This window comes from Pseudocercospora fijiensis (genome assembly GCF_000340215.1).
Source record: "Pseudocercospora fijiensis CIRAD86 unplaced genomic scaffold MYCFIscaffold_2, whole genome shotgun sequence".
Taxonomy (NCBI): domain Eukaryota; kingdom Fungi; phylum Ascomycota; class Dothideomycetes; order Mycosphaerellales; family Mycosphaerellaceae; genus Pseudocercospora; species Pseudocercospora fijiensis.
In genome coordinates, this window is record NW_006921533.1 from 4,956,927 (window position 1) to 4,972,260 (window position 15,334).

The following is a 15,334-nucleotide window of genomic DNA, read 5'->3' on the forward strand; positions in this document are numbered from 1 at the left end:
ATGTGCTCACGGCTATGTTTGCAATGCACGAGCATAGGATAGTATTGCTGCACTTGAAGGAAGTGGGGTGCGTGGTAGCAGTAGTACTGCAGTCGAAAGTGGGGAAGGGAAGAGGTCTGATAAGAGGTGGATTCCAATGCCAATCCAATGTTGAGCTGCGGACGACTCTTGGAGCCCACCCATACCCATGCCCATGCCCATGCCCATGCCCATACCCATACCCATGCCCATGCCGCCGTCGACGTCGTTGTCCACGTCTCACTGTTCACATCATCCTCCTACGCGTGTTGCATACAGTAAGTTGGAGGAGCATATTGTCCTCGCCTCTCCACCTCGTTTGCCATTCGCCTTCTGCTGTAGCCCACTCTTCCTTGTGCAGCAGCTGGACTCTGGAGATCAAGTCTTCGCCATTGCAGGGCTTTTTCGAAGGCATGCCAACTGCTGGCAAGTGAGGTTGTGGTCAAGGACAAACGGAGGCGCTGAGCTTTGTTTACGTGCACATCTCAGAGGAAACAGCCGGAGTCCAAAAGCGGGCTAGCGAGCGTCTGCATGCTGAGACAAGACAAGGTCAGAGAACACGAGGCAACTCCTTTTACACATCACATAGCATAGCATCATAACCTCGTGACTGTTTCTATATCCCATCACATCATTTCAACAAATGCTTCTTCCCTTGAAACATGAAAATCCGATTAAGAAATCTTGGGCAAAATCCAAGTCACCACACTCTGCGGCGGGATGGTTCCACTCCAAGTCTGACCGCTGGTAGTGTTGAGTGTCATATAAACACTGTTTGTAACAGTGCTGAGAAAGACGACAGTTCGCGTGCCATCAGGATTGATGGATCCGACACTCTGGACAGCCTGTCCATTTGAAATGCTCCCACCACCAGCGACAGGCAGGACTCGTGCACCTCCAGGCATGAACTTACTGAACTGCGCCATCATGTAGTAAGCAGTATTCAGTGTATAAGATCCATCGTTATTGATGGTGACGAGACCGGTACAGTGTGCGCAGCCATTGTAGATGTGAGGACCGTTGTTCACATCGGCAGCGAGGTTCCAAGCCATCGCTCCCGAAGCCCAGTTTTGTAGAGGGCCCATGGTGAATGCTGCGGCGTTGTACCAGGGAGGTGTGGAAGGAGTCCAACATTCGGTCATGTATTGGATCACGTTGGTGTTGTTTGCTTTGAAAGAGGAGAGGACGTCCCATCCTGAGGTGCCGGAGTAGCAGTGCCAAGCTACCGTGTTGACGTATTGGCCTGCATGGTCAAGGATTGTTTGAGGATAGGATGGCTTGTCTGTGTTGTGATCGTAGGCCCAAATCTGAGTAGTCAAGCCTGCTTGAGCGAAGGCTGGCCCGAGACGGTTCTTGATCAAGAGAGCGTTCTCGTAGTCATATACGTACATAGTCGGGAAGCCAGCAACAGAGTTCAGGGGTTCGTTTTGTAAAGTGATGGCATTGACTGGTGCTCCAGCATTCTGGTAGGCTTGAATGTACTTGACAAAGTAGTTGGCGAAGGCATAAGAGTAGTCGGTCTCGCTAGAGTTGAGATATGTATCTTGTAGATTGTTGTTTTTGGCGTTGCCTGTGAGAGCTTTGTTTCTCTTCATCCACCCAGGTGCGCTCCAGGAAGAACCAAGGAGTGTCATTCCAGGCTGAGCTTTCCGCATCTTGGCAAGTACGGAGGCCATGGCTGTGCCATTCGTACCGAGCGTGAAATTGGCCAGATTAGGATCAGGCTGATTATTGTTGTCGTCATACGTGTAGTTGGTGGCACTCATGTCGGAGCCACCGATCGTGTGCCGCATGAGGGAGAAGTTCGCTCCAGATGTTGTCATCAACGTATTGATCAGACTGTTCTGATTGGTGCTTGACATTCGATTAAAGGTGACGACGGTGGAGTCGGTCACCGCCGCGCCGAAGCCGGTAATGTTCTGTCGGTACGCAGCTGCAGTGTCGTTGAGCACCAAACCCCAAGCTGTTGTGCCAGACGGCTGAGTGCCGGCACCACGGGCAGGGGCAGTAATGGCACTGAGCTTGTATGTGCCATTGTAGTCGCTGCAATAAGCTGATGTGGAAGACTGCCGGATCTCTAATGGTAAGGCAGCGATGGAGATGGCACTGGCAATGAATGAGACGATAGCGAAGCTCAGCATGATGGCAGTCGACTGTGGTGCCCCTTTCGAGTGTTAGCTTTTGCGCCGTCCATGCACTTGCGATGCAGAGAGCGCGTTATATGTCCTCGCCGGCTATGACAGGTGTAGTCCTGCAGCGTCATGGCGCTACTCAGAATGTCGTTCTCGATCATCGATCACAGCCTTGCATTAGGGTCGCGGCGAGGTCCAGAATGCTCCAAGCGTGTTCCTGCAAAGCGTAATGTGGAAGCCACAAGCGCTGATAAAGAAATTCAATGAGGAGATTTGGGTTCAACAGTGTCCTTGCGATCGCTGCATATGGTGACGAGAGAGCACTGCTGCTAACAAAGGGTGTCTGCGCTCATCACAAAGTGCCCATCGAAGACTCAACCAAACCGGAGTCGCTGAAACATGACCCCCTGTTTCACGTGCAGCTCCAGGAAACTTTTGTTGATAAGCGCGTAGACTTGCAGGCTGTCACGACAATGCAGTTCCCAAGAAAGGAGCAGTGCCTCTTCAGTATTCGCTGGGCCGCTGAGAGGCAACTACGCCAGCGTAGTAGACATGCTCAGAGGTACGCCATGCTCCAAGTGGCAACATCCAGGCACTTAGAAGAGTTCAGCTTTTCCCAATGAGTACACATGCGGAACGGTGTCTCCAGAACTGCCCATCGGTTAGCTTGTTATCTGTAGCGACTGATAACCAATGGAGTGATTGAGGGTGCACCTCAGCTTGGCGTACGGTCCCGGCAGCCCTACCCACTCATACGCTGCAAGGACAAGGACTCTTTCCCAACAGCAAGTCTTCCGGCCAGGTAAACCCACGATGCCGAGACAAACTTTGTGCGATCGCATACGTGGCCGCCGAAGGCCAGGAGGCCATGCATCTAGAACCAATCAATGGCGGTATTCGGCGCAGTGGTAAGTATGACGGGTGCCTCCATACTCTGTGCAGCCCGGTGGCAGCTACGCTCTGAAGTCCTGGGTACATAGACTGCCAACTGCTGTTGTTTGGCCGTCAACGATGCGTGGGTCGGACGAGCAAGCGCTGTCCGGTGCACTCTGCAGGAGCCTCATCCAGGAACTGTACATGCAGGTGCTCATTGATTGAGTTCATGGCGCTGAACTACAGCTATTGTCCTTTCGTAGGGCAGTTCTGACGTCCAAGCTTATTCCGGTAAATTCGATGAAGCTGCTGTCGCCCAATCAACTTGCACCTTTGCTGAGTCCTGTCATCGCTTATCGCCGTCCAAGTGGTGTGTTACCGGCTTCTGATCGTGCTTCTCTTAGAGAAGGCTGGTCAAGATCCAATGTCTGCATAGCAGTGCAGCGCCTCGGCCCATATACAGTTGGGATCATCCTAGCTGGCCGTGGTCCAGCGACTGCGAAGGCCTCTACTGCATAGTCACACCGTGATTGGCTTTACTCAAAGATCATGGGGTGCTGGTGCAGGAGCGTGGTGGGGGTCGCACCTAAGGATAAATAATGCCATAACTAGACACGTCGACGATAAAGATCAGAGAGACGTCGGAAAGAGTTTCGAAGTTGGCCAGGTGACATCCGGGGAGTTGGACCGCATCCGGAGAGTAGGGGGTCACATGCATGCACAGGGCTTCCGGGCTGTGATCTACAAGGCAAAGTTTGGTAGCTTGCTTCTCATCCAGGCTTCAGTCTCGCCAGCCTGCCTAGATGTACAATATTGAGACCGCGAGGCCAACATGCTGACGCAAGGGTCTACTCCCGTAACGAATCATGCTGCAATAATAACGAGTACTAATGCTTCACAGCGGAATAACACACCATGACGATGTTAGCCTGAGCTTATTCCAAACTTACTAGAAGGCTTCCAGCCTTGGCGCACGGTCAGCCTTGGCGCACGGTATTTAGCCACTTCCGTAGACTATCTTTATATGTGAATAACTCTACAACTATAGACCCGATTAACAAGGCGATTAATAATCTGAATAGCCAGGACACTCCTAATATCGCTGCTACTACTAGGACCTATAGAGTGAACCGTTATACGCTTTCTAAGCGCTAGAGAGGTGTCTAAGGTAGTAAACAGGCCTAATACGAAGATAAGCGATTATTAAGTGATCCACAAGAGACTAAGTTAGTCTAATATATTAATAAGTTAACTAACTTAGGCCTACTACCGACTGCCTAAATAATATAGAATTTCGCTAAGTAGGTCTATAGCTAGGAGCCTAATAAGAACTAGCCTACTAAGTTTACTAAAAGGCACTTAGACATATTGTCTTCTAAGTACCTTAGCAACCTAGATAAGGCTCGGAAGAAGGCTAATTTATAGTCCTCGTATACTAACTACTTTACTAAGCTAGAAGCAAAGATAAAGAAGTATAATATTAAGCCTAAGAATATATATAATATAGATAAGAAGGGCTTTATAATAGGTGTACTTAGCAAAGCTAGAAGGATCTTTATAAAGCAGGCCTTATTAAGTAGCTAGCTAAAGGGGTATATATAGGATAGCAACCGTAAATAGATAATAGTTATTGCCTATATTAGTGCTAATAGTAAAGCACTGCTACCTGCCTTAATCTATAAGGCTTAACCTAGCTAGTTTTAGGATACCTAGGTAGAAGATATAGACCTATAACAGCATATAGCCTTCTTTACCGAGTTACCTTCTAGCTAGACAAACGATAAGCTTAGCTTCGTATAGCTCACTTAAGTATTCGATCGCTTTACAAAGCAGAAGGCTCGTAATAGTCGCTCTTAGCGGCTATTAATGCTAGATAGCTACGGCTCTTATTTAAATATAAAGTTCCTTAACTAGGTACTATAAAGACAGATACTAATAGGCGTATATCCGCCTTATTTAACCTATAGATTATAGCCTCTAGATATCTCGTTGTTTGCGCCTCTTATAAGCTATTATTTAACAGCCTTAAACTAGTTTATACACAGATCTATAGGTATATAGGGTGTAACAAAGCGGGTGTTCTTTAACCTATTCTAGCAGGCTTAGACTAAGGCTATAGTAAAGAAGAATATATCTAGTAGCTTCTAGAAGATAGGCATCTATCCGTTCAATCTAGAGGTAGTGCTATCTAAGCTAAAGAAGCTAAAGAATAAGACAGAAGCGACATCTAGTAAGCAGGCTAGTAAGCCTTCCTTAAAGGCTTTAACTAAGTCGAGTATTAAGCGAGCTAACTAGAAGAAGATTGAGGCTATTGTTAAGACTATAGTAGACGCGAAGAACTCGAAGAAAGTGCTAAATCTAAGGGACTAGGTTAGCAGCTTACAGGCTTAGAATATATAGCTCTTAAGTTAAGTTAGTAGACTTATAGCTGCTCTTAGTAATAAGCAGAAGCGTAGAAAGCGAGGCAAGAAGTTGTTTAAAGAGATAAGGGCTAAAGACGGCTCTACTACTATATTTCACTTACCTAATAAGATTTAGTAAGCAAGAGATATACTTATTAGAAAGGAGTAAGAGAAACAAGTAGAGGCTACTTAGAAGGAGGCTTAGAGGGTCTAGCAGCAACTAAATAAGCAATATGCTATATAGGCTAAGGCACTAAAGGTATAGTAGAGACAGGTTGCTACTAAGGAAAGGAAGGAGAAACTAGCTTAGAAAGTAGCTAAGAAGGAGGTAAGGAAACAGTTAGTTGTAGCTGCTAGACAGCTGAATAACAATCTTTAGGATAGTGTTAAGAAGGTAAGGAACCCTCTAAGGCGTATTGTATTTGAACAGCCACAGGAAGAAGATGTTGTATGCACTCTAAGGAAGAAAGCCGGAAATCGGGCTTCAGAGGTGAAGCGAGCTATACTAATTGTAATACTACCTATAAGGGTCTAGAAGTTGTCCCAATCAAACCGGCGTAGTCGAAATGTATATAGAGGAAAGCATTAATGGTATAGCCGTTATATTGATAGAATGCGACCGTAGAGAAGGTGTATAAGTTGAATTATAGAAAGCGTGCGCCAAGGCTGACCGTGCGCCAAGGCTGGAAGCCTTCTATCGTTTCCGGAACTTCGCTAAGTGGCTGCATTTCTTCGTCAGCAATAGAGCCGGGATGTAGGCAGTAACTTCCGCATGCACCACATCCTTCATAAAGATGCTTTGGTCGACCATGAGACTGTGCCAGCGGAGCTGTTACCGCGTCCGGGTCTACATGGCTCGAGTCGCGCTGCCTGTACGCACAGTGATATCGAAGTGCGTATTCTAGAGCCACTGGAACTTCATCGATTTGCGCTGACTGCGGTCGAGGCAGAATGACACCGGCAGCGTGTCAGATGAACATTCCGGTGTCGGGAGTCGAATGTAACTCTGTGAAGTTCCGATGCGTAGCTCCGCAGCACACGTCTGGGAGCTGCGGCATGAATGGGTGTCTCGTTCTTGAAGTCATGCGGACACTCCGTATGTTTCGTGCGAATCAAAAGTTCCATGACAACGCAGCATCAACATCGAAGATCGGAAGCTGTAAGAGTCTGCCCTGCCCTGGGTGATTAATGTAGACTTGCAACAGCACCATTTTTTACTGAGAGCTGTCGGATCTGTCTCATATTGACCTGACGTCTGGGTATTGTTGCTCAGATCCCTGGAAGAGGCGGCAAACGGCCTTTCTTCAAGTCTGCCCGGATTCATTGATCTTGTGATGCGGGTACATTGGAGGTTGCTGCGTGGACAAGCATTTGGAGTTATCGCTCGGTGAACACCTCACGCATGCTTTAACCATGAGTGCAGCATACCGAGGTAACTATATTCCACACAGGATCGATGGTTCCCTTACTCGGGGTTTTGAGTCCAGGCCAATGCGGAACGCGTCGCAGCATCCAGTCCGTGCCAGGCACAGCACTTGGAGGATAGCTCGCGTAAAATCCAGGACATAGACCAATCTTCCATTTTCTAATCATGTGAGAAAATGATCTCGGGTCGGAGCGGAAGGAGGTGTTTGCACGAGAGGTTGGCGTGTGTGTTGTGCGGTGCGGTTGCCGCCAAGAATATATAGAATATTTCGGGAGCGGAAGTCGGCAGCAAGCGAGATCTGATCGGCAGTGAGCCCCACGTGAAACTGACGAACCTTGATCAGCGACGGGTACATCGAAGGAAGGAGCACCCAAGCAAGCATCCAGCCCCAGCTCTCCGCGACATACACGTTGGCCGCATCGCAGGCGACATGGAGCACGAGACCGAGCGTGGACGAGTGAAACTGCTACTGTAATGGCGAATCGGAGAACGCTGGGAGGCGGTCGGGTATTGGGCAGCGGCAAGAGCATCGGACCTCCACGGCCAGCGCCATCGCCATCGCCATCGCCAGCACAGGAACCGGCAGTGCGCAATACAGGCTTGTTGTCGCCCTCCGAGAGCTCGGTGTCCCTCAGCTCACACACCTCGAGCACGCCGATATCGACCGACCATGAAGACCTCGCATCCCGCATCGCCCTGGACGGCGACGGGGTGGCTCAAGCGGCCGCAGCGGCCACGAGTCGTATGGTCTGCCCGATATGCAACGAAGAGATGGTATGAAGTGGACACATAAGCTGCAATCGGATGAAGTCTGGCTGACATGCGCCAGATGACTCTACTCCAGCTGAACAGGTAGGTACGCAGGTCTGGGACAGCCCGGTGTGTAAGGTGCGAGCCCGGTTTGACAGGACATAGACATATCGATGACAACCACGCCAATCTAGAGGAGATCGAACAAGATGAGGCCAAGACGTGGTTCAAGCAGCAGATGACCAAGGCCAAGAAGTTCCAGCCGCTTGCCTTGATCAACCAAAAGCTGCGGGGGTTGGAGGCCTTCGAGTCTAACAATGATGTTCCTCCCATACTGAGCCAGGCTGCTCGTATCGTCACGGAAGGGCGAGAGCCTTCCCCTGCGCCGGCACCGAAGGCACCACTAGCAGAAGCGCCCCATCCAGATGAGGTTGTGACCAGAGCACATTGGCAGCGACCCCACGGCGGCGAAGCGTGCTCGGATCCCATGTGCGGGAAGCGACTGGGCCCTGCAAACGGCCAGATCAACTGTAGACACTGTGGGAAGCTCTTTTGTGAAGATCACACCATGTATCAGATGAAGCTTTCGCGGGCTGCCCAGCATGAGCCTGTTCGCGGTCTGTGGTGTCGTGTATGCGAGACTTGCTATAAAAGCAGACCCGGCTACAACGACCACACTGGCTTTGAGAGGAACCACACAGACTTCTTCAAGACTGCAAGACGGAAACATGTCGATAAGCACTATCTCGAGCAGAGCAGGTTGGAGACCAGACTCACGAGATTAACGCAACTTCTCGCCGATCCGCCGCCACCCGACCAAAATCAAAGCACGACCAACCTGCTGTGGTCTTCGATCGCTGGCAACAAGAATCATCTCCGCGCGTTGGAACAGTCTGTCGTGCCTTGGGAAGACGATGCTTCTATCCACGAATGCCCGTTCTGTCAGCAGCCCTTCTCACAGTACAGCCTCCGCAGACATCACTGCCGAATCTGCGGGCGTGTCGTTTGCGGCGATCCTGCAACAGCATGCTCATCGGAGATTGGGTTCGATGTTGAGACGAGTAAGTTTCGACAACGCATCGTCTGTCGTCACTAATGAAGCGCAGATGCTAATTCGATATCAGAAAAGCCAGGGGTCGGCAAGATCGCAGTTGACGTACGCATGTGCAAAGATTGCCAAAGGACCATCTTCAGCAAGGCCGACTTCGAACGAGAGCTCAATGCGTGGCCGCCTGATCAGCGTGCCTTCAACAATCTCATTCAGTTCGAACATGGTATTAGGCTACTTCTTCCAAAGTTTCAGCGATTGCTTGGTCCACTTCAGGATCCGGAAAATCCGCCGACACCAGCGCAGTTGGCAGAGGCATCGAAAGTACGGAGACGACTCATGGATGCTTTCACGCAGTACGATGTGGCCGCGCGACGAATACGCGACCTCCCTACCGAAAGTCCCACCCAAGAGCGGTTACAGAAGGCAATCTACTCTCAAGCCACGAACTTCTTGCATATTCACATGTTGCCATTGAAGTCTCTGCCCAAGATAATGAGACATGCAACACCAAACGGAATGCGAGGTCCAGGCCAAACAGCTTTGTCGGCCATTAATTACAACCGCATTGCGAACGGTGGTGGATCCAGGCCGAGTTCCAGTCGCGCCAGCAGCGAAAGCTCGGTCGCTGTCACCGCCTTAGAAGCTGAGGAGAAGCAGCTCAAAGAGCGCTTGATAGTGCTCGAGGAGCAGAGATTCTTTGTCTCCGAGATGATAGCAGATGCCAACAAAGGCCGAAAATTCGACGAAGTATCAGCGCTTAGTCAAAATGTGGAAGAGATCACCAAAGAAGTCGACCAGATCCAAGCCCAGCTAGCTGGTATGGACTTCGCAAGCGCATATGTCATCAAGTGAGACCAGCTGATTCGAGGACTTGTAAAATAACATATCAAGGGAAGGAGCTGAATAACATCTACCAGGCCGTGGATCTGGATTGAAGCTGCGAGGATGTCCCCAGCGATCAGTTGGATCAATTGTGCTTGAGACCAGACCGACGATGCCGTGATCGCGTGCGACTTGAAGCTCTTCAGCCAGACAGGACTGGACCGGGAAAGAAGGAGGCCATGATACTTCAGACAAGGCTCTTGCTGCTGAGGAGGACCGGGAGCACGACTCTGCCTCAATCCACCAATGTAACCCGGGCAGAGGCACGGTCGCGGTATGACTTGCGCGCCGGCATGATATATCCCCGATCGCCAGAACATAGAGGATAGATAGTCACGAAGGAACAAGCATTAGACGATTCAAGCCAGCGATAGGCACTTTGCAGACGATGATGACGACACACATGTGTAGATCGGAATTGCCCCGATATGAAAGAGAATGAGCAGAGATGAAATGTTGGGTGGAAAGAAGATCCGTTTTGTGATGACGATTTACCATACCTTGAGGAAATTATGGAAAGACCAGCCACGCGAAGAGGCTACCAAAGCTTACCTTCAAGGACAACCCAGCCGGCCTAGCTCTCAGGATCACTCTGCAATATCTAAAAGGCGGTACGCCTTATGGGCTTTGCATGCCTGCTTTGAGTTCTCGACCTTGGGAGATGGAGGAGAGCACGGCGCCGGAACACGGGAAAACGAAGAGAAGCTCTCGGTGCTAGGATTGGACCGTGTCAAGGATGAACAATCGGAGCGCTGGTCCTCATCGTCCAGGTCGACGAGCCATCCGGCCCAGACTGAGCAGCCGTTCGCGTACCTACCTCGCTTGGAATAGAAATTCACCAAGTCCTTCAAAGCGTCGACGGCGCGCTCTTCGAGCAGCTGGATCCGCATTTCCAGGTCGTCTGGGAAACAGTCCTGCATGTCGGCGTTCTCTGCCTTCATGAGGGCGATGAGCGCGGCTATGCGGTCGTGCTGACGCTCGGTGGGCGTGACGTTCGGGTCGTTGACTGTGTTGAAGTTAGCTGACATGAGGAGATGGGGACGGGTTCCGGAGGTTGTGACGTCGAAGGGATGGCTGATTGCTGGATCGCACTGTTGGGGTGGAGATGACTTGCCCAGAAGCTTTCGAAGTTTCCGCATTGGCGCGGGAAGTGGCTTGCTGGAGGCCATGTCGGTTGGTGAACAGGCTGGCTGGTCTGCATGTGACTTACCTGCTTGGTCTTTGGATTTCCCGAACATGCCGAGAAGATTTCGGGACGTCGAAGTGTTGGCCGGCAACATGAAGGGGCGTTCTGAAGAGGCACGAGCGTTGTCCGGCAACGTGGTGTGTAGAGGGGTGAGTGTTGCGCTGATGCCAGATAATCGTGGTCGAGGAAGCAAGCCGGTTGCTTTCGACGAAGATTTTGCTGATGCGGATAGCCAGGCATATGCTGCACTGCCGTCTGGGAAGACGGTGCATCGAGCCTGCAATATATATTATGCTCGTCAAGCCCGGGGCCACAAAGGCGCTTCACGAACAATGGTTCGGTTCGGTTGGAGGCCCATGATTCTGCTCAAAGCATGTCGTCGGCGTTTGTTCGATACAATAGGATTCTCATCCAGGACAAAGAAGACGAAAGGGCCTCACACGACTCAAAGAAAGCGCTTGGCCCTTTTTGGTCAGCAAACACCAAGCTTCACTCATCCACATGAACTTCCCTATTGTTGACGCACTTTCTGCCCGCTCTTCATGTGATGGTCGACATGCCTTTTCGAAGGCCTTGCGGCTGCTTCACCCGACTGCTTCACTCGTCTCGATGGTTTATAACATTCTTTCTATATGGCTTCTTGTTCTTCTTCCTATATCCAACTTTTCAGCAGCTACGACAATCACGACGACCTACGACATTGGCACCAGCTCTATCGCCTCCCACATCGCTTACAAGTTTGCCGAATACGACTTAAGTACTACACACTATCTTTCACAAGTTTCTCTACACCATGGACAGCAATTCCGAGGATTCCTACGCCATATCCATCTCGACTGACTACAACACGTTCGACGTCGACGGCCTCTGGCGCAATGACCAATTTGAGTCGCCAGATGATCCCACTGCTTTCAACGAGCTACTGCGCATCGCAGATGACCCAGCGCTAGATCATTCTGCCTTTACATCCGACGCCGAACAATTTGAGCAGTTCGAGCAGTCCGGCGGGTTGGCTGACGAACAATGGTATGCATTGCAGGCAACTCCACAAGTTTACCCTCAGCGCCACCATGATATACCCCTCGACACCATTGACTCCATTCACCACTCGTCAGCGTTGCACGCCTCTCGCCATGACTCTGTTGCGACGACTGCACAGGGTGAGGAGGAGAAGCGAGCAACAACTCCTACAGACGCTCATCCAACATCACAGACACTTTCTGGCGCTCAGAAAGTGCAGGGCGATGACTTGCTCTACCACATAGATCAGCACAAGGCCATCTACGGACGTCACTTGGGTGAGCCTGATGATCAGCACATTTCTGAGACCGACTGGCAGCATTATGAGAATGGGATCAAGGAGATCTTTGGACGCCAGTATTCTCAAGAATTTCAGCCACCGGGAGCCACGCCTAGACTACAACATACAACTTCTCATCAGCTAGATTATAGCGGTCCCAGCCCTTCGTCCAAGTATGGACATGAACAGATCACTGGAGCTAGTATGCCGCAAGCACCAACTCACGACGATTACCGTGGGTCCTGGGACACCAGAAGGGATATCTTTGTTCGAACTGGCATCCTCGGCTCCCAGAATGGTAATAACAACTACGCATACCCGCCAATCGACAACGGTCGGCGTCCAGGCCATTATGATGATGTTCATCCTGGAGAAGAATGTCACTCAGGTCAAGGCTTGAACGGACTCCAAGAAGACGGTTATGAAGATGCCGTCAACAGCTCTCAAGGCGATTACACATATCGGCCCTCGAGCACGCTCCAGCGTGATGGCTACGAACAGCCGTTCCAGCCCAACAGTGACCACCACGCATATTTGGGACCACCTCACAGTGAACATTTCACTGCCACTCACCCAGATCAGTATATTCCAATGCCGATGGATGCTGGACTCCATCCTGATAGACCTACTCAGATAGTCTCGTCAGATTCGCAGTATCAACCGCAGACAGTCACCCCTAGAAGATTGTTGAGTGAGGAGGAGAAGGTTCACTTGGCAAATGTGGTACGGAGCAAACAGGTGGCATACGGCGACCAGGTCAATGCCATGATCTTGAAGCATGAGATCGATTACTACCCACCGATACCACTCACACCATATCCAAAGCAGCAGGACAAGTCAAGCATCGATCATGGTTTGTCTGATCAGTACGAACACCTCAGCACCGAGGAAATTCTTGCGGGAGCAGTCCATCCTGATCAGATGTTTGGTGGCCTAATCCTTCGACTGTCCAAGACCTACAACAACAAGGACCTTGGTGATAGAATCGACGCGCTCCTTGGCAAGAAGATGGACCGAAGCACATACACCATTCGCATCTCAAACGCCGTCAGAGCCGCTGCGCTGAGAGAGGGCATCACCACGGAGCAATTCAGGGCTCGGCTGAATCAAGAGCGGCCCCCTCAGGCTTCGAAGAACTAAAAAGTAGTAGCATATCTTCTAGCATTTCTTGCGTCGACGGTCAATCCGATGTGCGGGATTGGAAACATGGGCATTTTAACGGCAGGGCAAATCATCAGGGCAACATGATCAACATCATCCCGATAGCAATTCCAATGTCCTGCTGATCTCTCTTGACGCTCTTCTCTCCAACGTGAATCTTCTCCGTTTACCTTTGTCCGTGCAGGTAAAAGCCATGCATGTCTTTAGAAGAATCGCGAAAGTGAAGCAAAGCGCTTTGACTTGTAAAACTCCCAGCCTTGCTTGCCATTTAATGCGCCTTCCCCTTCAATCCTGTACCCTCTCACGTAATTGCAGGACTCGATCGGCGCCTTCAACACATGAAGCCAAGAATAAGAAGAGTCAATCGCTCGAGTCGAAGCATCACAGCGCAAGAGTTTCTTGCTAAGTACAACGCCGTTTGCTCACACCATCAACCTCGTCCGCCACTCGGCACTTCGCCTCACTCAAGACGCGCCTTGGGATCGCAGTGCCATCAAGTCGCGCCAACGTATCAACCAGTGAACCACCAGAGTTACTCGCCGCCTACTTTTGCTGAGCGACAGCAGAGCAGTACGCCGTCATCTCACTGGAAAGCGAGAGGCCCGCAACAGCTCACATCAGATCGTTCGAGCCATCCCACCATGACTGATCCACACATGTCGCAACCAGCAGCAGCTCACGGACATTCGGATCGATTCGAGTCGCTGTCCATGTCTCATCAGCAGGCATTTAAGATTCCAATCTCAGGCATCTCGGGTTCGCAAGACGCCTTCCTGACCGTAACCGGCACGGTCGAGACGGCGCGGAAATTCCATCCGGCTGCTCAGAGTCTGATACCGCAAGCGAATGAGCCAGCAGAGATGATGACCGCCTTTCAAACCTCGTTGAAAATTCTACAGCTACAAGGAGTATTCCCGACAAACGAGCAAATCGAGACCTCCGAGCGACAAGGTGGAGCGTTCTGTGATGTGGAAAATCCCGTATCAGACGCCAACCAACCAAGTATCGCTGGCAGAGGAAGTCCGCCGATTAAGAACGTCTTCTTCATTGATGGTGTTCTAGCCTTCCTCCGACATGGCGCGGCGTATCATGGACATCAATCCTGTTTCGAGCTTGGACTACTCACCCACGATCTCGATCACAATACTCATCGCATCGACATCTTCCCGTCTGAAATCGGCAAGCCAGGAACCACCCACACATTGTGGATGCTGAGAAAAGTGCAAGCGACTCGAGGCTTCTTCAGAGTCGACCACGAAGAGAGTTTCCTAGGCTTCACCTATCGCTCCGATCACCCGCTTACGAAACCCAAGCCCAAACCCAGCATCAGTCCAGCACATTTCCGCAGCGACAAAGATCTCATCACAGAACGATATACTGTCGAAGGAATTTTGAGCGGCAAAGCCGGATTGACTCCGGACCACTTCTTCGGCGAAGTCTTGCTGTACGTTGCGATGGGGATCAAGAATACAAACCTGCTGACGGAGAAAATCAATAATCTTCGTCAGAGTCCTTCGTCGCCGAAGTTGACGAATAACAACCTCACCAAGAGAATTACTGCCGCGCTCAAAGCTAAAGCTTGGCTTGAGGATCGCTCTGAAGATGAAGTTATGGATGAGTACGATATTATCGTACGTGGCAAAGTCAACACTCGTCGGAAGCAGATTCGTGATGGTACCTCGAGGAGAAGCAAAAAGCGTAAGGACGTCGTGCGCACCATAGTCGACAACGACGATGAGGAAGAGTTGATGGCAGAGATCTCGGAGGACGAGGAAGAGGAGGGGATGATGTTCGATGAAGAGGAGACCGCTGACCGTTCGAGCCCGAGTGGCCCACATGCTCGCCGTGGCCGCTCAAGTCGGCGCCAGGCTGTATCTTACGCTGAGCCAGGCTTTGAGAGCAGCGGGGACGAGGAGGACGAGGAGGACGAGGAGGGATCGGAGCAGGCGCGCAAGAGAGTCAAGCTTCGTAGGTCGATTGTTGAGTCTGATGACTCCGACGTATACGAGGATTGAGTGATGCTGAAGGCTGGCATTGGATCAGGCTGTTCACACAATCTTAAACGTAGCATGCAGAACAAAGTCTTGCCTCTCAGGACTTGTTTCACTCGGCATCCTGATCCTCCCAGAACACCAAAGTCCTGCCTCTCAGGA

The 15,334-nt window shown here is 50.8% G+C and overlaps 7 protein-coding genes across 7 annotated transcripts; 5 read left to right on the plus strand and 2 right to left on the minus strand.

Moving 5' to 3' along the window:
* Nucleotides 1-133: 133 nt before the first annotated feature.
* MYCFIDRAFT_210486 (glycoside hydrolase family 30 protein) lies at nt 134-2,341 on the minus strand. The gene has a single exon (XM_007925477.1). The coding sequence runs from the start codon at nt 2,157-2,159 to the stop codon at nt 693-695; it is 1,467 nt and encodes a 488-aa protein (XP_007923668.1). The 5' UTR covers nt 2,160-2,341; the 3' UTR covers nt 134-692.
* MYCFIDRAFT_206800 (uncharacterized protein) lies at nt 134-4,024 on the plus strand (the record flags this gene model as incomplete). Its single annotated transcript, XM_007925476.1, has 16 exons — nt 134-2,241; nt 2,268-2,299; nt 2,332-2,381; nt 2,419-2,728; nt 2,754-2,811; nt 2,858-3,096; nt 3,131-3,223; nt 3,250-3,274; nt 3,306-3,390; nt 3,428-3,461; nt 3,502-3,602; nt 3,636-3,690; nt 3,748-3,759; nt 3,786-3,879; nt 3,909-3,946; nt 3,977-4,024. Exons 1-16 carry the CDS (start codon nt 2,211-2,213, stop codon nt 4,022-4,024), a joined length of 1,305 nt encoding a protein of 434 aa, XP_007923667.1. The 5' UTR covers nt 134-2,210.
* Nucleotides 4,025-4,448: 424 nt separating this feature from the next.
* On the plus strand, nt 4,449-4,607 carry MYCFIDRAFT_130761 (uncharacterized protein; the record flags this gene model as incomplete). The annotated part of the gene is made up of 1 exon (XM_007925478.1): nt 4,449-4,607. A coding segment is annotated over one exon (159 nt), but the record flags the coding sequence as incomplete, so codon positions are not given.
* Nucleotides 4,608-6,069: 1,462 nt separating this feature from the next.
* Nucleotides 6,070-7,283, minus strand: MYCFIDRAFT_172139 (uncharacterized protein; the record flags this gene model as incomplete). Its single annotated transcript, XM_007925479.1, has 9 exons — nt 6,070-6,295; nt 6,337-6,429; nt 6,464-6,517; nt 6,554-6,620; nt 6,644-6,780; nt 6,819-6,830; nt 6,873-7,010; nt 7,063-7,185; nt 7,222-7,283. 9 exons carry the CDS (start codon nt 7,281-7,283, stop codon nt 6,070-6,072), a joined length of 912 nt encoding a protein of 303 aa, XP_007923670.1.
* Nucleotides 7,284-7,331: 48 nt separating this feature from the next.
* MYCFIDRAFT_161987 (uncharacterized protein) lies at nt 7,332-9,895 on the plus strand. The gene is made up of 4 exons (XM_007925480.1): nt 7,332-7,625; nt 7,681-7,703; nt 7,767-8,662; nt 8,726-9,895. The coding sequence occupies exons 1-4, from the start codon at nt 7,596-7,598 to the stop codon at nt 9,502-9,504; spliced, it is 1,728 nt and encodes a 575-aa protein (XP_007923671.1). The 5' UTR covers nt 7,332-7,595; the 3' UTR covers nt 9,505-9,895.
* Nucleotides 9,896-11,513: 1,618 nt separating this feature from the next.
* On the plus strand, nt 11,514-13,160 carry MYCFIDRAFT_84515 (uncharacterized protein; the record flags this gene model as incomplete). Its single annotated transcript, XM_007924717.1, has 1 exon — nt 11,514-13,160. The coding sequence occupies one exon, from the start codon at nt 11,514-11,516 to the stop codon at nt 13,158-13,160; it is 1,647 nt and encodes a 548-aa protein (XP_007922908.1).
* A 662-nt stretch (nt 13,161-13,822) lies between these two features.
* Nucleotides 13,823-15,196, plus strand: MYCFIDRAFT_194451 (uncharacterized protein; the record flags this gene model as incomplete). The annotated part of the gene is made up of 1 exon (XM_007925481.1): nt 13,823-15,196. One exon carries the CDS (start codon nt 13,823-13,825, stop codon nt 15,194-15,196), a length of 1,374 nt encoding a protein of 457 aa, XP_007923672.1.
* Between the last annotated feature and the right edge of the window lie 138 nt (nt 15,197-15,334).

Coding starts and splice junctions, on each gene's coding strand:
- MYCFIDRAFT_210486 (XM_007925477.1), bottom strand. CDS start 2,159: ATGCTGAGCTTCGCTATCGTCTCATTCATTGCCAGTGCCATCTCCATC.
- MYCFIDRAFT_161987 (XM_007925480.1), top strand. CDS start 7,596: ATGGTCTGCCCGATATGCAACGAAGAGATG. Junction 7,626..7,680: donor CGATATGCAACGAAGAGATG/GTATGAAGTGGA, acceptor GACATGCGCCAG/ATGACTCTACTCCAGCTGAA. Junction 7,704..7,766: donor ACTCTACTCCAGCTGAACAG/GTAGGTACGCAG, acceptor GACAGGACATAG/ACATATCGATGACAACCACG.